Source organism: Phocoena sinus, chromosome 1 (genome assembly GCF_008692025.1).
Source record: "Phocoena sinus isolate mPhoSin1 chromosome 1, mPhoSin1.pri, whole genome shotgun sequence".
NCBI lineage: Eukaryota > Metazoa > Chordata > Mammalia > Artiodactyla > Phocoenidae > Phocoena > Phocoena sinus.
This window is the reverse complement of record NC_045763.1, coordinates 87,030,225-87,054,688: the sequence shown is the minus strand read 5'-3', so window position 1 is coordinate 87,054,688 and position 24,464 is coordinate 87,030,225. Positions and strand designations below refer to the sequence as shown.

Sequence of the window (24,464 nt, the reverse complement as noted above, 5' to 3'; positions counted from 1 at the left end):
AATTTAAATCTCTTTTACAGAGCAATTTCCACAAGGAACTAATGTTAATGGTTGCATTTGTAGATTTTTACAAAATAAAACAGAAATTACTGGCTAAATGTAACTGTATTCTGGGTCCATTAAATCGCTTAACATTAAGTGTAAGTAATTTGATGGAAACGTAGAAGATATTGTCTTGTTTTGTTCATAAAACTTGCTGTGAAAGGAAGAGATTGGCAGTTGATTCAAATTCACAATATAACTTACATCTATGTTACACAGGAATAAGTTTGGGTTCATAAGAGTAGTAACAAATTTGTGAAAATAATGGTCATGGACAAAGTTTTAGAAAATGCGTTTTATAACCATTAGAATATTTAAAGGACTGTAGTCTGCCAAACTTCTTACACATAAATACCAGGTCTGAAACATTGCCCAAATCTGTGGTCTTTAACACCTACATGTGAGTTTTATTTTGAATTGGTTAAGTCAGTACACTTTGAATGTGTTGTTAACTAAGATATTTCACTAACTTTCGATTTTTATGGTTCATTAAAAACAGTTGCTTGAATCCCTAGAACAATAATTACATCATAATTTTTCTTAATTTTCAAATTATTTTATGTGATGCACAGATTAGTCATTGCCTGTTATCTTTCACTTTTTTCCAGTAAAAGAAGCCTTGAGCCCTATAAAATTTAACAGATGGGATCTCCCAGAAGTAGATCCAGAAACTATGCAAACCAGTGAACCATGGGTGTTTGCAGGTGGTGATGTTGTTGGTATGGCTAACACTACAGTGGAATCCGTGAATGACGGAAAGCAAGCCTCTTGGTACATTCACAAATATATACAGGTAGGTGTTTGCCATCAATTTCAGTTAATTTTTTCCAATGGATAAGTACTTCTTTATTTTTGCTACTCATTCATATGAGCATTCCTATAAGGTATATAGTAACTATATATGCAATAGGTCACATACATATTTACTTGGATAAATTTTTTTAAATGTGGACTGGATAGCAGACCTGTTTAGGTGACTGAAAATTCATTTATGCATTTCTACCAGTGGAATACTATGAAGTTATTCATCCTGTATTCAAAATATTTATCAATGCTTAAAGACATAGATAATACATTTATCAAATCTGGATGATATGCAGTATGATATAGAATCTATATTCCTACTAATCTTGCACAGTCCAGAAAATTATGTTGTCTGTCCGCATGGATCAGTGAGTTCCTATTCACTTCCTAAATTATATGCACCTAATTGAAAAGAAATCAAAAATTTTATAAATTTCAATTGTAATTATTTTTTCACTATTTGCTGTTATGATACAAATGCAGAATGTAAAAATGATAAAATATAAAGTTAAGCATACTCTGGTACAGTAATTTTGTGCTCTTGGGGGAAAAAGCCATATCTACTAGATTTCAGTTGTCTTTTTGACAAAATGCTCTGTTCTTTTCTTGCTCTATAATTTAACTAAATGTAGACACAGTAACCTCATTTACATAAAATGTTTCTGGAAAAGTTTGCTCTTGTAAATAAAATCCTTGTTTTTCTTTCCTATTCAAGAAAGGCTGTAAATTCACCATATAATTCCTGCCTCCCTTCTTTTGATTTCTTTGGTTTCTCACATGCTAGCAAAATTCACTTTGTCTTTAATGTTTCCGTTTCCTTGAATATTTTTCTTCCTCTTTGTCACCACCATTTAGTCTATTCTGGTTGTTCTCTACTCTTTCTGTAATTCATCCATGACTACTTACTTACTAGGTAGGGCCTGGACTTGGTACTGATTACATCATATTTTTTATGTTCAGTTAACCAACCTACTCCCACCTCACCTTGGCATCTCTGAGTAGTGGGGCTTGATATGTTGCGATCTGGGCCAGAGGGTGGTGTGGTGTCCCATAGAGGTAAAGCTCTAAGAATGGGTGTAAACCACAGTCTACTGGTTGTGCATAGAGACAAAGGAAGCAGTGTTTTGGGGAGATGATAAGTCTAAAATTAAGAATTCTGTCCAAATCATTCATAAATCAAAAGGGACTAGGCTAGGAAGAAAAGGGGAAAAGGAATGAAATTTTAACAGACAGAAATCTGGGAATACAAAAGAGACATGTCGGTAGTGGTTTTGGCTCTAGTTGCTGCAGCATCTGTATTTTGGAGAGTCCGTATGGCCTCAGAAATTCACAGCAGGAACAGTTCAAGACAACTACCCAGGATGGACTCCTGCTTTGGCTTTTTTACTTTTTCTGTCCCAAAACTTATCACTCTTTTGATTTTCTCATTCTACTCTTATTTCTTATTTTCATTGTGTTCTCCCAAGGCTCCTAAGTGTGTAACTCCGTAATCTGTATCTCTAGTAGGGCATTCCATGATCCAGCTGTCTGCTGAACATCTTCACTTGTCTAAACTCCATTTCAAATTCACCACTCCATTTGGATATATATCTTACCTACACTTCAAACTCACTTCTTTTAAGCCAAACATGATCTCCTAAACTTGTTTCATCTCCAGTATTTAACATTTCTGATTCCTAGAGTCAAATCCTCTACATCAGTGGTCCTCAAATTCTGGATTACTCAGGCTAATAAAATTTTCAAAATCAATTTGGAAACCAGTATAGGGCTGATTGCTTCTTGTTTTGCTGAGTAGCAGCATTAAAATAAACACTCAAACACATGAAATTATAATATTTACTCACATTTATTAACAAGAAAGTTTATGAGAAAAGTAGGAAACAGCACAGTCTCAGAATAGAGATAATTCTTAAGAAAACAGTTGAAAGATTTATGCTAGTGTGTTCACACACCTATTTTTCTCATAAAACAGCACTGCTGTACACACCCTTATTTATGAGTTATTTATCTAAATTTTCTTTCTTTCTTTCTTTCTTTCTTTTTTTTTTTGCGGTACGTGGGCCTCTCACTGTTGTGGCCTCTCCCGTTGCGGAGCACAAGCTCCGGACGTGCAGGCTCAGCGGCCATGGCTCATGGGCCCAGCCGCTCCGCGGCACGTGGGATCTTCCCGGACTGGGGCACGAACCCGTGTCCCCTGCATCGGCAGGCAGACTCTCAACCACTGCGCCACCAGGGAAGCCCCAATCTAAATTTTCTTTTCTTCTCTCTCTCATATATGTCTGGTCAATTCTACGCCTGTAAAGACTTTCATACACTTATTTTAATTTGCTTATTTTTTGTGTGAAATACGAGTTTGGGTTGACCAGACATCTCACTGACCAGTCTGTTAACTCCTTGAAGAAATGAAAGTAGACCCAGGAGAAGGGAAAAGGCTTTTGTGCTACGCCAGATGAAACCTAGTGAAGATGTGAATTCAGTTTGCATAAGTGAAAATGGTGTGAAGGCAGAGATGCTAGAGAGATTTGAAACAGTAAAATTGAACATAGGCAAGTGGAGAATGCCGTGTGTTATTGTTTTCTAAATATTTAAATCCATTTGTAGCTTTTAAATTAAAAGACATAGAGGGCTTCCCTGGTGGCGCAGTGGTTGAGAGTCCGCCTGCCGATGCAGGGGACGCGGGTTCGTGCCCCGGTCCGGGAAGATCCCACGTGCCGCGGAGCGGCTAGGCCCGTGAGCCATGGCCGCTGAGCCTGCGCGTCCGGAGCCTGTGCTCCGCAACGGGAGAGGCCACAACAGTGAGAGGCCCGCGTACCGCAAAAAAAAAAAAAAAGACATAGAGAATGTTTACTATATTTTATGATGATGGTGGTTTTGTAGTGCTTCACAATTATCATTCAGAAAGATTCTTAAGGGTATTTTTTTTTTTTTTTACTTCACTGTTATCTTTCTACTCCCCTGAATCTGATAAATGTGTGCTGATAAAAATGAGCAATCATTTTACTTAGTTTCCACTTACTCATGAAAGGAAAGACACAAACTCTTAGGTATTATGAAAACAAAGTGCATGTGCTTTAAATATATATTGCTAGGAATTATAGTGTTTAAAATATAAAAAAATTAAAAATTTGTGACCAGTAAAAGTTTTGGGTTTGGCTGAAGAATTCAGGTTTGTCAAAGAAAGTATTGAATGACATTTTAGAAATGCAGTGAAAGCAGAAGGCAGATAAAATCTCTGTCAGGTAAAATGAACACTTTCACTGTTCTGCGAGGGTGTTGGATACAAAGTGCTAAGCAGATACGAGACTAAAAAGGAACATATAGACAAAGTAGGATTTTTCTCTCTTTACACTGTCAGTAACTTAGTTCTGGCCTCTATCACCTCCTAAAATTGCCCCCAATTTCCCCCTGTCAAATCCAAAGCCCCTATGCTGCAGCCAGAGTCATCTTTCTAGAATACAAACTTGATCCTAATTTCCTCACTTAAAACCCTTCAGAGGCTCCTCTTTATGCTCAAGATGAAGTCCAAACTCCTTAGCTTGTGATACCAATTTGAATTTCCCCTAACACATCAAGATATCTCCTACATCTGGGCCTTTCCTGACTCCACCCATTTCACCTGTCTGTATCCCGCTTGTCCTTCAGGTTTTGCTTCCTTCTCCTCTTCCAGAAACACTTTCCTTCTAGTGTGTTCTTTAGCATCCTATGTTTCCCTGATTGAAGCCTTCTTACTGGTCTGATGCTACACAAGCCAGTGGCGTGCTAGTTTACTAATATACCCTCAAAATAAAGAGCGTATTCATCATTAAATAGGAAAAAATATAGGGATAATTGATTGTAAAGGAATTTAAAGAAGAGTTAAGAAAACTAATATATTTGTTATATAAGTTAATTAGTACTGTAAATAACTAGTGTTTTCTTACCAATGTAACATTAGTTTAGAAAAATGTATATAATGCCTGAAGTGTATTCATTAATGAAGGTTTATAACACCTTGTCTTATGTTATACTTTGGGGAAACATGCAACACTAGACAGTGGACTTAAAAAAATGATTTTATACATACATTATAGTATTAATTCATACATGCAATCATTGCAGCTGGATATTTAGAATTTCTTTGAAATACACTTTTTCAGGTAAATGTGATTATTTAAAGACACACATGTTGGGATTTCAGTAATTCCCATAGTTATCTGAAGTGAGCTTCACTTAAATTTTATTAGTTAATTTAATCAATTACCACTTATTGAGTACCAGCTGTTAGGTCTAACACTTGACTTTGGGAGGGTACCAAAGTGAATAAATGAGGAGAAGTATAATAGAAGAGTCAGAAATTTGAGCTCTGAACTAAACAGATCTGATTTCAACAATACTTTCAAACTGTATGAGCTTGGGAAAGTCACTTCATTGCTCTAAGATGTGGTCTTCTTAGGGGTAAAGAAATGATTTATTAATAAAGGAGCAATAATAAAGTTGCTACCCTATTGGGTTTCAGGGAAGAATACATAAGGGAATTTATGGAAAGTTCTTAGTAAAGAGTCTGAGCTCTAAATATTTATTGTTTGTGAATTATTAGAGATTATTCCCTTTGGACTGTTAAAATGGTATCAGAGAAAAATTATAAAATAGGAGATTTGAATAGAAAGTCAAAGTATAGTATTTTAACAGATGACGATTGAAAGAGGCTGTTTCAGGTCATGATAAGAGCATTTTATCTAGCCATTCATTTATGCATCCATATGCATCCATCTGTCTATCTGTGTAGTCATTCATGCATGGATTCATTCATTCATTCAGTAAGCAGTAGTTTTTTAAAATGGTGCTTTACAAATAGTTATGGAAGCATACATATAATACAAAATAACAAATGCAGTAATAAAAATTGTAAAGGCACGAGGCAGTATGGAAGAGTTAATGATTGATTCTGCCTGGAGGTGGGTATCAGGATATGGAGTGAGCAGACTTCATAAAAATCAAGATACACGTAAAGAGGGAAGATAAGAAAAGCTGGAAGAATGCTGAGTGATTTGAATCGCTGGAACTTAAAGAAGCCTACTGGATAAGATTGCATAGCTTGCCCACTGTGCAAGGGCTACCCAAACAAGGGTACCAGTTGGCTGAAATCCAGACCAAGCTCCACTCACCAAACAATGGCATCTTTTGCTGTGCTGCTTCTATTCAGAGGCAGGAGTGCCTTCCTTGCATTTTCACAAAGGTGCTTTCTGCCTGCTCCCTAAGCCTTGCACCTGTGCTACAGCTTTTTTTTGTTTGTTTTCACCAAAAGGCAGTCTGAGCTAGTGGAGGCCCTGAACATGGAGACTATATAGGAAAAATGGGAGAAAGGATCTGGGGTTTATTATACTGGGGTTAGAACATGATGAGAATACCCAGTTTGGGAATTTAATTTGGAGTATGTAATGAGGCAAGAATGTGGTAGGAACTGTTTGAATAAAGAAGTGATAGTGTCAGATCTAGAATTTATAGAGAGAGAAATATTTTTCATTTTGTCAACATTTCCCTCCTTATAGGTCATTATTTTAAAATATTAAACTTGCTCTTCTTTAGTTGTACTAATAAGTGATCCAGTATGACTTCACCTCACTTGTTTATAATACTATGATATTAGTGGAGTCCAGGCATATTTGAGTTTTCTTCTTTCACTTAAATGAGAATACTGACTATCTAAGACAACTTTGACAGTGTACCCAAAGAAAGAGTATGTAACTGAAAGAATGACTACAGGTAAACAAAAAAATTCTATAAATTTTCAAATTCGCAATTGTACTTGTATCTTTGTAATGGATTTATTTAACTAGTGTGTGTGTGTGTATGTGTCTGTGTGTGTGTGTGTGTGCATGTATGTGGACAGATGGATAGATAAAAATTTCTGTAATAGGAAAAAAAGAAATTAACTACATTAACCCATCAGCCTTCCTTCTCTAAAGGAGCTTATAATGATGTTTCAATTCAATTATTTCATCCATGTGAAATAGTTAGAGAAAAATATATATGACGTAATAGAAAGCTAAATTTACTATAACAAATAAATGCTAAATTAGTCAAAGAACAGAAATCAATGTTGACTAGAATTATTAGAGAAGACTCAAAAGAAGTAGTCCCTGATTTTTATCCTCCCTGGAACATGCCTTTTATATTCACTTGTCAACCGTTGAAATAACAGTCACTAATTGTTTAGCATCTATCATACATTGTACAGTTTTTGGTTATAATGACCCTGTTAAACAGGCATCATTATCTATGTTTCAGCTGGTAAAAATACTTTACCAACTTTACCTACTTTACTTTAGGCTCAAATGATAAACCTATTCAAGGTCAGTATCCTGTTAGAAATGAAGCCAAGATTTGAACACACAAATGTCTAGCTGTTAAGTTCCCCTGTACTGGACTACTTCCCTGGTACTTTTCAACTCTGGAATCTTAGTTTTCTTGCCTATTAGCAGCAGTCCTTGATACCTTCCCCTACAGTATGTGTTAAAATTTAAAAATATAATAATGCCATAGAACTTCTCCTGAGAGTTCCTCTGTAGTTTGAAACTGAAATTAAAGATTGTGATTGGAGGCTGTAGTCTGTGTATAACTTAATTCTGGCCAAAAATGTACCTTAACCAGAATAATTAAGTGTATAGAAAAGTTCTAGGAATTTGAACTTCCCAGAGAAAGAAAATAGAGGGGCAATTAGCTCAGTTAGTATGATTAAAGGCTATTTAATTATTAATTGGAGTAAAAATCAGACATTTAATTATATAGGTAAATCCAGAACATTTATCAATGATAAATTGGTTAAATCTAGAACATTTATGTAAAAACACAGGAGGACAAAAAAGTTATCTTGTCCTATGAAACAGTTATCAATAATTGTTTGGTTAATCCGAAAAAGTTAAAATGGGGACGTATAAAAAGGATATACACATATATTAAGCATATCATTTTATTTTAATGCATTTAGATATTTTCTCATTTTCATTTCTCTTAAAAAAATAAGCAGGGCCAAGATCTTTTCAATCCAGTCACTGGAGTTCTAGAATATTTCTTATCTAAACCTAACTATAATATATTGTCTACAACTTCCATTTTTGTTTTTTTTTTTTTTTTTTTTTTTTTTTTTGCTGTACGCGGGCCTCTCACTGTTGTGGCCCCTCCCATTGCGGAGCACAGGCTCCGGACGCGCAGGCCCAGCGGCCATGTTTCACGGGCCCAGCCGCTCCGCGGCACGTGGGATCCTCCCAGACCGGGGCACGAACCCGTGTCCCCTGCATCAGCAGGCGGACTCTCAACCACTGCGCCACCAGGGAAGCCCCCAGTTTTGTTTTTTAAAGTGGAGCCACATTTTCGAGGAACATACATAGCAATTTTCTGGGTTTTTATGATTGCCCTGAAGTCATTTCAGTTGTTTCTGTCACACTTAATTTGACAGTAACTCACCTTTTTATCATATCTTTTGAAAACATTCAACTTAGTTTTCACAGAATCAACCCTCTTTCTTTTCACATTCGTATAGCTCATCGATTTATATAATTTTTATTTACACTTTGAGCCAACACAAATGGGGTAAAGAATGTACAACTGACTCTTAATAAGCACACAACTCAACAGGTGGAGCACCCCACCCATTATAAAGATTCAGTACTCCTTGGCATTCCTTTGTATATCTCAGAGAGGAAAAGGAGAGAAGAAACTAGTCTAGTGAATCTGTTTGGTGCAAAGAACTTGGTTAAGAGAGTGTAAAAGGTGCCTAAGGTCCCACTTTACCAAAGAGGACCATAATACCTTAATACCAAATGTTCTTTACAAAAATACAATCATTCACAAGATTCAGCACTTACTTTGTTCTACTACTGACATACAAACAAAAATTTAGTCACAAAACGTAGAGGGAAAAAAGACAATATGATATCTCACCATGCTATGGCCTTCTCTGAGAACTTGGAGATAGAATACAAGCTAAATTCTTTTAAGTCTAATCCTAGATCAGAAGTTCATTTTTCCTAAAGTAATCATGGTAGTTCTCAGAAAATGATCTTGTAAACATGAGACATTTTGTCAAATAAAGCAATTTAAATATACGGAAATTATCTCAAAAGTCACAGGTTTGATTACATCATTAGAGTGATCCTTTAGTCATGTCACTATTCTGTGATTCAGAATTCTATTTTAAATTCACTATCTCTTATATGTAACATTAAAAAAACACAATATTTATTACTGGTAGTGGGTGGGTTTATCTAAATGTACATGCTGCTGCTATGAAAGCAGTTGTGGTGGTACAAAGATAAATATTGAAAGGCAAAAGACAAGAGTTATTAGTGGAAGGATAAGTACGGAATTAATAGAAACTCAAATAAAGGACAGAATTTGTATAGAGCTTATTCAACTATAGGCAGGAAATGAAAAGGGTAACGCCTGGTTTCTTCTAGGTAGAATTCATGAGAAACTGCAAAGGGTAAGGAAGGAGACATTGGGTCATTAAACATTAAAAAAAAATGTTTTGGTTACTGAGCTTGCAAGTGACTTTAGGTGTCACTGAATACTTAGTTACAGAATAGTTGAAGTTAGGGCTTCCCTGGTGGCGCAGTGGTTGAGAGTCCGCCTGCCAATGCAGGGGACACGGGTTCGTGCCCCGGTCCGGGAAGATCCCACATGCTGTGGAGCGGCTGGGCCTGTGAGCCATGGCTGCTGAGCCTGTGCGTCCGGAGCCTGTGCTCCACAACGGGAGAGGCCACAACAGTGAGAGGCCCACACACCACAAAAAAAAGAATAGTTGAAATTAAATAGTTACAGAATATTGTTTCTTGGCAGTCAGCATTTGAGGTCAACTTTCTACAACAAAAAGTTAATTTTATTATTGGTTTAGTTTCAGTGTTCCTTCTACATACATGAGTTTGTCTACATGCATGTTCCCAAATGATATTCTTTTTTTGTTTTCTCAAACTTTACCCTTAATTAAATAAGCTGTATTCCTATAATAAGTATCCATGTTAAAGTGCCCGATACTGTTATGATTATTTCATTTATGATTATTTCTTTATGTTATACTTTCCATTTTGTCAATCCCTCCTAAAACTAATTCTTGTGGCAAAATTATCTTAGAATGTATGTACAAGATACACACATAAATATTAGAGCATCATACTAGATCTAAAATGTCTTTCCTAACTCCGTAAGATCACAGAGCACAGGCATCTTTTAAGTTTTAGTTTTCTACAGTGTTTTTTCAGCTCAACTTTCTACAGTGTTGTTCGGCTTCAGTGAAGCTTATATGATATTTTAATGAAGGTTATAATGAATTTCTCTCACAGTTAGTGTGATTCTCCTCAGTTGTATGTAGTATATGGGTATATTTTGAAATAGGTGTTTGTAAAGTTCTTCGAAACTATCATAAATTCCTTGCATGGATGACCTGCTTCTCTACTGCTTGAGGTTTTTGTGTATTTTCTTTTGGTTTCATTGAGGCACAAAAGAATAGTTAGTTGTTGAGAGAACTAGATCTCTCAGGGGGTTAGTAATGAGATACAGAGCCTTTAACCTTTTGGTCACTAGTTCAGATCTGCCCCAGGTCAAGAGTGACAGAAAGTCATTACCATCTATCGGATGGTAGTTCAATAGGCTATGTGAAACAAGTTTGTGATTTCAGTACGTAGAGAGAGAGACATGACATAGTCCCATCATATAGTGAGTGAGTACAACATGGTAGTTGTTTGTGGTTTTAGTTTGAAGAGAAAAGAGTCATCCAGTCATTGCTAAGTATTTCATTTTCTCTCTGTGAGCTGAGACTCCTCTTGGTGGATTTGTTAATGGAATGTTGTGAGAAAGCTAGGTTTGTGTCCGTGTTTTTTTTGTGATTTGAGGCCATGAGATTCCCATCCAGAGGAATTCCTATCTGTCATTGTCACTAATAGGGTAAAATTCAGCCTCACTAAATTGACTTTTAAAAAGTGATTTCTGTCTCAGATAGTGATTAATTCAAGATTCAAAGTTACATCATTCATGTCTGCTGTTTCTTCAATGCCCTTCTGCATATATTTTTTTAAATGTTTCATTTTCCTCTTTAATCATTAATTTTATCTACATTTGGACATATGACTGAACATTTAGAGAGGCTTATTCATTCTTGTGAATCTTTCACATGGGAAATACTGAGTTAACAACCAAGAATAGAAAATTGTAAGGACACTTTGAAGATGGGGAATTCAAAACTGGGCGCAGTGCAGAAGGATCATTGCTATAAAGCTAATTGAATTATGTGCGTTCATATCAATAAATGAGATCTTTCACCTTCTGCCATCTTTAGGATTTGAGATTATGTGAAGGATTTTATCTTTCTAATACCTTTAGTGAACTGTCAGGTTATTAAAACTTTTTGATTTGGGGGTCTCTTCGAAAGGTCTCTTTCTAAAGAGAAAAAAGTCCTATGTTTATACTTGAAAGATGTATAAGATCACAGCATTTTCTGAATACTGGAATATTTACAATTTTATTTTATATTGGGGTCAGTGATTTTCCAAACAAACACACACTGTTGGACTGTTAAAATTTTAAACCTATCTCTCATAACATCTATGATGTGAAAATAAATCCCAAAGAATGGTAGTGACAGTGCCTTTTGTTTAAGATTTCTGTTCTGGCCAAAGATGAACAGTTGCTAAAAAAAAATATGACAGTCTGGGATTTTAGAAAACAAACTTAGAAGAAATTATCTATGTCCAAGTCTCTTGCTTAGAAGACCTTCAGTGCCAACTTTAAATAAAAGGCACTTATCATCATCATTGCTTAAGATATCACTTTAATTCCACATCTTCAAAGGCATTCTTTTGCCCTGAAATATACCAGTGGTTTCTACAGTATCTGAAGAACTATGATTTGAGAATTAGAAATTTAAATCGCACAGGCTTAATATTAGAGTATTTCCGTTACCCTTTGCAGGTTTTGAGGCAGCTTATTCGACCTTACAGTCTCACCAGGAAGCTAATGGGAAAGCCTTGCAGCAATCTTCACAGGAAAGTTTCCAAATGTCAAGTGTCATCTTTCCAGCTGTTAGATGAATGGGTAGCCAAGAGGCATTTATTTGGGTGTGCAGCCCCTGTGAAATCTGGGTGAGGCAGGAGAAAAGGCTATAATTTTGTGGTTAGTTTACCAGCATTGGTATAGTTGCAAATATCTTAGCCAGGCAAAGGACTTCATTTGTGGTTTAATGATTGACAGCCCTCTACAGTCTTCTTCTACTTAGGGAATAAAAATGCCTTTCAAAAAAGGCATCATCAATATGTCATACTAATTTTTGAATCCTCCACTGCTTCAAATAAAAACAGTCTTATCAAGGGAACTGGTTTCTTCTCTAAACCCTTCTCCAACTGAGAGGAGGTAAGGCTTTTCAAATGACAGCTGTATTAAAATCTTGAGGCCTATTGAAAAAGTGTCCTCTAAGATATATTTCAAACTCTTTAATTCCTGTGTTTAAAGAAAATTGGTATAAATCTTTGGCCACTGTCAGGTTGAAAAACAATGAATATCAATAAAAAGACAGTTTTAAATCATAATGGATTTAGTTTGAGGTAGTGATAGCCTCCGAAAAATAATATTGAAGTATGTCATGGCTAAATGCTGTTTCCATGCTAAGTTTTTCCACTTGGTCAGGATCACAGTATTGAGATGACTTCAGCCCAATTGCTCATTGGGAAACTGGACCTTTAGACTGAAAAAGAATCAGAAGTGCATGTGATCTAATTTTTATCCCTTTCAATGGGAAGTAATAAAGTTAAATTTGCTTACAGCTATTGAAAAATAAAGTCCATTTTAAGTGCTTGTAAATAAGCATACAATAAACCCTATAGTGCTATCTATAGAATTTGCCTTTGGTGGTACATTCATGTTAATTTTTGGTGTATTCCCTAGCTAATGTTTAAAGTAATTATTAAGTATCAGAGACAATACTTTTTCTATTAAAAATTTCAATTTTAATAGTGTGTAGCTTTTTGTATATGAAGGGGGATTTATTTTTTATATCATCTATATGTTGTAAAAGGAAATCAAGGAAAAACTGAGGAATGAGCCTATATCTAATGGAGCTATCAAAACAAAACTATCTAGTTGGTGATAGGGGAAGAAAATGCCATGACTAATAAGTAATTTTAACGCCTTTTATTGACTTTGTATAAGGTTCCAAACCTTATTAAATGGCAGCATTTGACCTGAAAAGTAATTTAAAATGAAATTGTCTCCATAAAGGCAGAATATTTCCTTACCAATATAGCAGTAGATTGCTACTTCAGGCAGATAACTCAAGATTAGAATGGGTAGAAAAAATAACTCTGAAAATTCTGATCCATGCCATACAGAACCTGATCTCAGCGTGTGCTGATGTTGAATGAAAGAACTTAGCCACTGCAGTGTCACTTGGTCCAAATGGGCTATAGATGTCAAGAATTCTATGCCAAATCTTTAACACCTTAATGCCTGGAGCTGTATAGGGCTAAGGACAATATCACAGTAGAACAAAGAACTAAAAATCTTTAGGTTGCTGGGGGAAATTCAAATGCAAAATAACTCAGTTGAAAATTTTAGCTAAAATTTTATTCTCTGCATTCAATGATTTATTAAAGTTGACTCTTAATACAAGTTGTAAAGAATCCGAGTTTGGGATTGATATGTACACATTACTATATTTAAAATAGATAACCAAAAAGGACCTACTGTATAGCACAGGGAACTCTTCTCAATATTCTGTAATAACCTAAATGAGAAAAGAATTTGAAAAAGAATAGATACATGTATATGTATAACTGAATCACATTGCTCTACACCTGAAACTAACACAACACTGTTAATCAACTATACTCCAATATAAAATAAAAATTAAAAAAAAGAAAATTATCCTGATAAGGTGACGTAATGGAAACCTAAAAGTCAAGAGACCTGGGTTCAAGCCTTGACTTAATTATTCATTAATTCTCCCTTCAGACCTTTGGGAATGTCATATTGCCCTTTGGTTATCTCACTAATGGCTCTGAGGCAGCACAATGTACTTATAGAGGTGGAATTCCCAGTTTAAAGACTTGAAACCTGTTAAAGTTTCTGATGTGTTATCTTGTGCCTCACTATTTTCATCCATAAAAAGGACAAAATTATAATTTTTTTATGGTTCTGAAACCCAAATATTGCATGTTAAAAATAAAGAATCTAATCTACTGAATACCTGCTACACGCTCATTTCCTTTTTAGGAGCTTAACATTCATGTTACACTGAAAAATTACCTCTGGAGTAACCATTTTTCGCCCATTTTACAAATTAGAAAACCTATGCTGAAGTTGGTTGAGAGAGATATGAATATCATCTGATACAACCCCTTAATACATAGGGCAGGAAGCTGAAGAACAGACTTTGAAAGATTAAATTCAAGTTATAGGAGAATTGAATAATAGAAATATCTTCTGAAAGGGCTTTAAAATAAGTATGTTAAAGAGCCTCAAAGAGATAAAGACAGCAATAAGATCCACAAAAAAAGAACAGGAGAAATGTAATGCCATCGTTAAGGTGTTGAAACTGTGTGATGGCCGTGTTGGGGCTGTAGCCAAGTTTTTTCATCCTCAGCCCTGCTGTTCTTTTCAGTAACTGCATCCTCTTCCTCGTGGTGTTCTTTGGGCTGAACTTTAGCTGAGCTTGTGGAAGGCAGAACGCGTAGGTAAGTTCCTGCTAGTTATCAGAGAACTCTGTACCAGAGTGGGGCTGAGAACAAAGGTACTGGGCTTTTGTAATCCATACAACCACCCCTCGAAATGATGTTATTTCATTTTTGGATGACTTAGCATATACTGCATAGTCACTGCCTGCAGGACAACATCCCATGGGAATGTAGCCTTCAATGTGATGTTTTGTCAGTTTTGTTCTCTATGGTATCCTCGATGCCTAGAACAACGCTTGTGTTATAGTAGGTGGGTGGACAACAAACGCCTACCATATGGTAGGTACTTGATAACTGTGGTTGAAAAATTGCATATGCTGAGGATTACAGGGCACATGAGGTTTAGAAAGTAGATTTTACAAATGCACTCAGATCATTGGTGATAAATACTACTTTCAACTGCTAAAACAGGTGGCGGGGTACAGTTAACATGGAAATGAAAGGGTGAAAATGAGCACAACAGTGTTACAGTTTTTCTCGTTTGATTCCCACAACATCCTTCACAATCGTTGTTTTAAAGATGAGACAAATGAGTCTTAAAGAGGCCTAACTGACTTGTTGAGGGTGGCAAAATAACCTCTGAGAGACTGTACTGGTTTTCTCCCTGCATCCTATCCCCACCTTAGCCTATATCAGAGATGTCTCCTCCTAGAAATACAGAGTTAATAGCTTAACACAAAAGCAGGGATTGCCTGATAGGTTGTTGACTTACAATTTTAAGCTTTTTATTCCAAGTCTTAATATTTAACATTGCTGCTGTCACTTTTCTTAAATGTCAGCTTCTGTTATTTACCTTCATCACTCTCACCTTGCTCATACTGACTCCTTTGTACTACATGGATTTGCTGTCAGGCACCACCTTGTGCTGGTCACCAGGCTTTTCTTACACTAGTCATTGACATCTTGTCAGCAGTGTCGCCGCATTTGCCCCTGGGCCTGTGAATATGGCAATTGTTACCTTCCTGACTGACACTTTTGAAAATTTGTCAACATGTTATTTATTATTTGGGAGGGATCCTTGGCTAACAGAAGCCATTTCTTAAAGTACTGTATTATCCTTTTAACCAACCCTTATGCTTGTATGAAGTAGAGGTTCTGTGTAATAGTCTACATGCTGTTTTCTTTTCTACAACTTAATTAGTTAATTTTAAAATTAATTAATTTTATTGGGGTATAGTTGATTTACTATGTTGTATTAGTTTCTGGCATACAGCAAAGTGATTTGGTTATACAAATATGTATATATTCTTTTTTTAAATTCTTTTCCATGATAATTTTTTATCTTTTCCATGATAATTTTTTACAAGATATTGAATATATGTCCTTGAATATATGGTATACAGTAGGGTTTAGTTGTTCATCAATTTTATATATAGTGATTTGTATCTACTAATCCCAAACTCCTAATTTATCCTTGTCCCCCCTTACCCTTTGGAAACCATAAGTTTGTTTTCTATATCTGTGAGTCTGTTTTTGTTTTGTAAATAAGTTCATTTGTATTATTTTTTAGATTCCACATATAAGTGATATCATATGATATTTGTCTTTCTCTGTCTGACTCCACTCAGTATGACAGTTTCTAGGTCCAGCCATGTTGCTACAAATGGCATTATTTCATTCTTTTTCATGGCTGAGTAACATTCCACTACATATATACTATATCTTCCTTATCCATTCATCTGTGGATAGACATTTAGGTTGCTTCCATGTCTTGGCTATTGTAAATAGTGCTTCTATGAACATTAGGGTTCATGTATTTTTTCAAATTAGAGTTTTCTCTGGATATATGCCCAGGAGTGGAATTGCTAGATCATATGATAACTATATTATCAGTTTTTTAAGGAAACTCCATATGGGTTTCCACAGTGGCTTACCAATTTACATTCCCACCAAGAGTGTAGGAGTGTTCCTTTTTCTCCATACCCTCTCCAGCATTTTTTTTTTGTAGACTTTTTAATGGCCATTCTGACCAATGTGAGATGATAACTCCTTATAGTTTTGATTTGCATTTCTTTAATAATTAACGTTGAGAAATTACCTATTGGCCATCTGGATGTCTTTTTTGGAGAAATGTCTGTTTAGGTCCTCTGCCCATTTTTTGATTGGGTTTATTTTTTTTGTTGTTATTGAGCTGTATGAGCTGTTTGTATATTTTGGGAATTAATCCCTTGACAGTCTCCTCATGAGCTGTATGAGCTGTTTGTATATTTTGGGAATTAATCCCTTGACAGTCTTATCGTTTGCAAATATTTTTTTTGCATTTCATAGGTTGTCTTTTTGTTTTATGGTTTCCTTTGCTGTGCAAAAGCTTATAAGTTTGATTAGGTCCCACTTGTTTATTTTTGCTTTTATTTCTATTGCCTTGGGAGACTGATACATTCTGTTTTCTTAATGGATGATATTATACTTAGTAGAAGGTAGAAACCAATGTTATTGCTGTAGCTAAATTGATAAATTGGGCCATGCATTTCAAAGTCATGAAAAGGGTATACCAAAACTCTGTTGATACACACATGACCCTTTGCTCACCTCCTTCGGGTATCTGCTCAGGTGTTACTTTATTAAAGAAGCCTCTGTGTGTACCAAATGGAAAACTTCCCTGACCCCAGCCATACTATTCCTTAACCCACATATTCTGCATTCTGTTTCTGAGGAAAAACCACTTTAAAACACAATATTTTGGGTCCCTGGACTTAATACCAACATGTGTGTGTAGAGGGGGAGTGGTTCTGTACACCACCAAGCAATGGTCAGGACACCAGTTGGGTATCCTACAATTTAACTCAATTCTGACACTATGTACCTGGGGATAAGTGTCATATCCCACAGGGAAGAGGTCAATCCCACAAGACTGATACCTTCCTCCCTTCTACCACTTCAGATACCAGTCACCAAGCCCAGGTTATCACATGTGTTTCTGACTAATAGGCTATAGGAGGTTCCAGCGACCCCCCTCTATCTTAGGATGCCAATCATAAGAGCAGGTTGTTATCTGTACTTCTGACAGGCTGTAAATCAGATGTTTCCATGATCCCCTCCTTGGGTTCAATTAATTTCCTAGAGTGGCTCATAGAAGTCAGAGAAACATTTTACTTACTAGATCACTGGTTTATAATAAAAGGATATAACTCAGGAATAGTTAGATGGAAGAATTATTATATAGGGCAAGATATGGAAAAAGGGCACGGAGTTTCCATGCCTTCACCAGGCACACCACTCTCACCCAAATCTGGTATTCCTACCTTGGAAGCTCTCCACATCCTGTTCTTTTGGATTTTTATAGAGGCTTCATTACCTAGATATGATTGATTAAATCATTGGCCATTGGCGATTGATTGAACCTCCAGCCCCTCTCCCCTCCACTGAGGTCAGGGAGACAGGTGGGTGGGGCTGAAAGTTCCAACTTACCACAAGGTTGATTCTCCTGGCAACCAGCCCCCATCCTTTGGTTCTTTCCAAAAGTCACCTCATTGACATAGAAAAAGACACTTCCATTGTTTTCATCATTGAGGAAAGTCCAAGAGTTTTAGGAGCAATGTGCCAGAAAACAGGACAAAGACCAAATATATACCTTTCATTATGAATCACACTATCTCTCTCACACACACACACACACACACACACAGAGATACACTAATCTATGTTTGTGTTTGTGTTTGTGTCCCATCCCCTAGCCCCCATCACTTTGTATAAGATCCATGAAACTAGAAAGTGTAATTTGTTTACTGCTGTGTCCCTAGACCTGGTCACAATGTCTACCATATAGTAAGCACTTTGTAAATATTGTTGAAAAATTGAATATGCCTAGGAAACATTTTAGGTCATGGGACACATGAGATTTAGGAAGCATGTTTTACAAGTTCACTTGACACATTGGTGATTCTACATTGGGTTGCTCTATTATTCAGCTCAGGCCACCATAACAATATACCATGAAGTGGGTAGCTTAAACACCAGAAATTTATTTTCTCACAGTTCTGGAGGCTAGAAGTCTGAGATCAGGGTGCCACCATGATCGGGTTCTGGTGAGGGTTCTCCTGGCTTGTAGGTGGCCACCTTCTTGCTGTGTACTCACATGGTGGAGAGTGAGCTAGAAAGAGAGAGAGAGCGAGAGAGAGGGAGAGAGGAGCGCAAGTGAGCTGTGAGCTAGCTCTCCGGTGTCTCTTCCTATAATGGCACTAATTCCATCATGAGGGCCTCACCTTCATGACCTCACGTCCTCATCTTAACCTAAGTAACCCTCAAAAGCCCAGTCTCTAAATGCCATCACCTTGGGGGTTAGGGCTTCAATATATGAATTTGGGGAGAACACAGTTCAGTCCATAGCAGTTGCCAAAAGTGCAGATACTTGGAAATGGGAGTAAAGTTTTACATGGAAACTGAAGAATTAAAGAAAAAAACAACAACAACAAAACATGCCAGGTAGAGAGAAGAGTACATGCAGACCCCCAGGGAAAGATAGAGTTTGGTGGAAATCACATGTGACTGATATGTATATTTATATAGAGAGTGGAATAAGGTAAGTTTGGATAGGGACACAGGACCAAATCATGAAGGATCTTGTAGCCTATAATAAAGAGTTTGAATATTAACAAAATGCAATGAGAAGCCAATGAAAATTTTTAAACAAATTTATGTATTTAAAAGGCTATTCTGGTGCAAAGTAAAGAGTGGATTTCAGTAGGAGGCAAGGAAAATGGGGAAACTGGGGAAACCAGTAAGAAATAGTCCCAGTAAGAGATAATGGTGGCAGTGAAAATGGATGGAAGCGCTTGGATTCATATATTTTGGAGACACTGTCATTAGATTTGCTGGTGGAAGAGAAATGGGGAATGAGAGAGAACAATATCAAGAATGATTCACAGCTTTTTGGCTTAAGCAGTGTCATAATAAAGTAAATGGGAAAAACTAAGGGAGGAATAGTTTTTTTATTGAAGAACAGAGGAATGTTTGCATGATACTACTTTAAGTTGCTTAACAGCTGGTAGTTAGGGGTGAAGATAGGGTTTAGGTGGAGAAAAAGATCACATTGATTTGAGTTAATATCATTTAATTTTGTAGCCTTATTTTGTGTTCAGGTTACAAATATCTTATTAAAAGCAATGTGAATATACTCCTTTAAATAAGTGAATAAAATGGGATCATTATTTTTTAGAAACTTTTTTATAGACTCATATCTTTCTAAAATTTTCATTATAAATAATAATTTCTCAAAATGGAGAAATGAAATCTGATTTTATGTTATAATTATAATCACTGTACCTAGGCTTTTCCATCATGGAAACAGCTAATCCAAATTAATTTCTGCCTTGTAAGTTTTTTTCCCTCGGATATTTCTTCAAAGGGCAAAGTAACTGAGCTGGAGTTAATTAATGCATTAATCCAACCTATGAATTAATCTAGCTGTAAGTAGCTGCACAATGTTATTTATTCTTTGCCTTAAAATAATCTCAGAATGGATGCTTCTAGAACAGCTGTACCCCAAGATAGGGACCATTATAGTTATATCACAATGAAATATAAATAAAATGAGTAAGTGAAAGCTGTTTGAGGATTTTAAATTAGAAGCAACATAGTGATAGTTATTTTCTCTTCTTCAATCAAACATAACACTACCAATAGTCTTGCCTTTAACAGTGCTTTCTTAAAAAAAATCATTCTACTAAAGCAAATTAGGGAAAAAGTGAAATTGGGATTCATAATTATGATGTGATTTGCTTTTCCCTCAACAGAATAACAATTATATATGAAAATTTCTCTGTCTGTGATTCCATGACCCAGCCAGGTATAATAGAAGAATACCAGTGATAAAGAGTAATAATAAAATAATAGGTCATTGTAGTGTAACATTGTACTTGTTTTTATTTCTATTCTCAAATGAAAGGCATTATGATTGATTATCTCATTAATATCTGACTGGTATATACTTCTCTTTTTTTTTTTTAATTTGGACCTTAGGTATAAGAGTCTGTTCGCCAGTGTTTTTTTTTTTTTTTTTTAATTAATTAATTAATTAATTTTATTTTTGGCTGCGTTGGGTCTTCATTGTTGTGCACAGGCTTTCTCTAGTTGCCGTGAGCAGGGGCTACTCTTTGTGGCGGTGCGTGGGGTTCCCATTGTGGTGGCTTCTCTTGTTGTGGAGCATGGGCTCCAGGCACACAGGCTCCAGGCACATGGGCTTCAGTAGTGGCATACGGGCTCAGTAGTTGTGACTCACGGGCTCTAGAGCGCAGGTTCAGTAGTTCTAGTAAGCACGGGCTTAGTTGCTCTGCGGCATGTGGGATCTTCCCAGACCAGGGCTCAAACCCATCTCCCCTGCGTTGGCAGGCAGATTCTTAACCACTGCACCACCAGGGAAGCCCTACTTTTTATTTTTGATAATAGATTTTAAAGTGTATGTGTACATGTGTTGTGTGTGTGTTTAATCAAACCATCATGAATAATTTTTAAGTCAGTTTCCTATTTTGAGGGCATTAATACTTTAGAAAAACAATGTTTATGTAAATAAGGGCAACTTGATATAATGTAGTAAGGGAAAGCTCTGAATTCAGATCTTGCTCTACCACGTATTAGCTGCTTATCTTTGGACAAGTAATTTACTTTCTTTGAACCTCACTTTTCTCATCTTCAATAGGAGAATGGTGCCTAACTTGAAAAGTTGTGATCAAAAAGAGAGAATAAGTACAAAACACTTATCACTGGGCCCAGCATAAGTATTATTTGCAAATAGACAAGTATCTTGTTCATTTTGAGAATAAAGTAAGTGACCTGTTTTTACAGTGGGCCTTAATATTTGGAAAATGTATTGATGGTTGTCAGAACTAGTGCCTTTTAAGCAGTTAAGCACTTTTTAGAGTATGTGCCCAGCTTATATGAAAAATGTAGACATTTAAGATGATGGTGGCTAAACCTGAATGTCTCACTTGAGAATAAGAATTAGGAGAACCATTAATACGGCTAAAGAAATGATTTTCAAGCTTGGATGCACAGTGCAATCTCCTGGAGAGATTTTTAAAAATTACAGTGCTTGAGTCCTACTCAGAGCAATTCTGATGTAATTAGCATGGAGTCTTTCTTGCCAAAACATCAGAATTTAAAAAAAAACTCTCCAAATGTTTTAAAATGTAGAGTTAAAAATGTCTGGGCTAGACCTATAAAATATCAACCATTCTGGATAATGAAGCAGAGGAAGTCAATTTGCAGAGACAGAATAAACCTAGATGCACACAGAAGAGAGAGCAAGAGATAGATCCTATGGCTTTCCATGAGGATCCCCAGCTCTTCCTGGATGCCTTGCTGTTTTCCTGCTGTTACATGAGATACTTCTATACCCTCATAATAATCTTTTGAACCTAGTTTCTGTTACCTGGAACCAAAGGAGTCCATTTGAATCTGGAAGTTAAAAGTCATGGAGGGCCGAAAAATGTGTTATTTTAAGCTGGATCCTAGCAAAATTGTGAGGTGAATTTTTACGTCACTTTGTGTGACTGAATTATAGAATGCCTGTATTTACATAAGGAACTTGATTGCCTAGAACAGTTATTTACCATTCCTACTAGATGGCTCTTTTGAGAGGCTTTGCTAATAAATTCAGTAGTCTTCCAGAGGTAAGAGTCGAATGTTACTCTACATTAAAATAATAGAATATTGGACTTTTTAAATATCTGGAATACAGTTAATGATTATTTCATCTAAACTGATTATCATCTTATGGGAACTGATGTAAAAAAGAGGCTAAGTACCCATGGACAGTAGTCTGATGCATTCAACAAATATTTTAAGCATCTTTCTGTTAAGTCTTATGCTTGGTGCTGAAAGTAAATTAGATGGGAGACACATACATGTAAGCAACCAAGTACAGAGTATGATAAGGGAACAAGTGAGCTTGTGGGTAGCTGGGGAAGTTTCCTGGTGGAGATGACAGCAAGACTGACTCTTGCAGGATTAGTTGGAATTTTCAGAGCAGAAAAGCCAGGCAGGAGGTAACATTTTAGGAAAAATAAAAAGTCATAATGCATAGATGCATTAATGACATTGTTTTGTTTGAGAAATTATAAGTGGTTTAATAAACTGAAGCATAAGATGTTGTGAGGGAATGGTAGTAGATGAGATTAGAAAGGGTGAAAGATGTGATTAGAAAGTGTAGGGAAAGGGAAGAGCCCAGATCACAACTGGGGTTGTATAGTGCTGAAGAGATTATGCTGTATTCTGCAGGTAGTGAAGCTCCTCGAAGGATTTTGTAGATGGAAATGAAATGAGAACATTTAAGTGTAACTCATATAAATTTGGGAACACTCATGGTCTATGCATGTCATCGAGTTATTTTTTTTAGATTGAACTGTAAGTAACTAAAATCTTTTCTCAGTCTCCCCTTAAAAATTCTGAGGGGGAAAAAGGAAATTTTTACAAAAATCATCTTTAGACATCTCTCTCATTCTCAATATCTCATGTGGCTGACAATGGCTTTTATAAAAGAAGTGTTACTTTTTATTTTTACTCTCTAAAAATCTGCTGAATATTTAGTTTTTCCTTAATCTCTATTTTTACCCTTGCCCTGCATCCTGATCTCAGTTCTTTATCACTTCAGTCTCTTTTGATTCTGTAGTTTTCTTTTGGTTCCTATTAAGTGCATTTTGAACAACCAGAGAGATTGTGGTGATATTCAGATTATAAGTTGATTCCTGAATTAGAGAGTGGAGAGAAGGGGGAAATTTTTTAAAATTCAAGTTCCTGTATTTAACCCTTTTAACTACTTTAGCAGACTCCTCAGTTTCAGAAAATATAAGGTAAATGAGATATCCAACAAAGGACAATGAGAATGTCAAAAAGCATTGTGTATTAAAAATAATTATAAAGATATAAATAATGAGAGTTGCCTTATGGGAAAGTGATTTTATTTATCTTTGTCTCTACAAGGGGCAGATTTGCCTTTAAGAGTAAGTATTTTATATATAATGTAATCTAAACATATATTTTGCAAATATTTCAAATTCTAATGGAGATACTAATTTGAATAGGTTATAGTCTCTGCCTTCAAGGAGCTTATGCTCTGTTTGAAGAGAAAATCAACATGTACTGCACAGTATGATGACTACTGAGGTACAGCCATATTTTAAATGATAAAATATCAAAGAAAAGAGTCAGCTACTTTAGACAACTATATGAAGTCTATTAAGGAAATGCCCCAGGAAGCATATTCTTGCATGAATGAGTTGAGTTTGGAAGGATGATTAGGAGCTTGATGGGTGAAGAAAGTGTTAGGTTATATTTCAAGCTAGTCGGAATACCTAAGATAATGCATGGAGACAAGTGGCAGTGTGATGAATGATCTGTGGTTTTAATTTTGTGTTCAGTTGGTTGGTGGGTAGTTTTATTTACATTTTTCTGTATGTAAGCTCCAGAGACCTTGTCTGTTTTGTTCATCACTAATTTTTTCACTTATTACAGGATAATCACTCTTCTATGTCAATACATTCTTTTTTTCTGTGTCATTCCTGAGCCAGTATAACATTCTTTGTACAGTTGCATCATTGGGGAGCTAGTCCTCATTATTCAACATCTAGGTTGTTTCTTACATTCATTGCTTACTAACACTATCAGATGACTGGAAAAATAATACAGTCTGAAATTGAAAATCTGAATAACATATTCTTTAGAAGGGAATGTACGATGAGGTACATTTTGAAGGAGTTGAGTTTGAATTAACGACAAAGCATCCACATCCAAAGGTCTTGAAGTCTCTTGGAAATCTGAATTTGGAGGTTGCAATTTGGATTTGGGAGGAACTAGCCTTGTGGTGAGAGCTGAAATCTGAGATGCTTAAGTTCCCTGAGCAAGGGTGCAGAGGGGAACAAGCTTTTAAATTTCAGAAAATGAAGCGTACATTAAGGCTTGAGTATAGTGTGAGGTTGACCAGACTGG

General features: G+C 36.0%; 1 protein-coding gene across 1 annotated transcript in view; it reads left to right on the top strand.

Moving 5' to 3' along the window:
• Nucleotides 1-24,464, top strand: part of DPYD (dihydropyrimidine dehydrogenase) — an 828,512-nt gene that overhangs the window by 399,906 nt on the left and 404,142 nt on the right. The window contains exon 12 of the mRNA XM_032630437.1: nt 651-835. Within this exon, the coding sequence (XP_032486328.1) occupies nt 651-835 (185 nt within the window). The remainder of the gene's footprint in view (nt 1-650; nt 836-24,464) is intronic.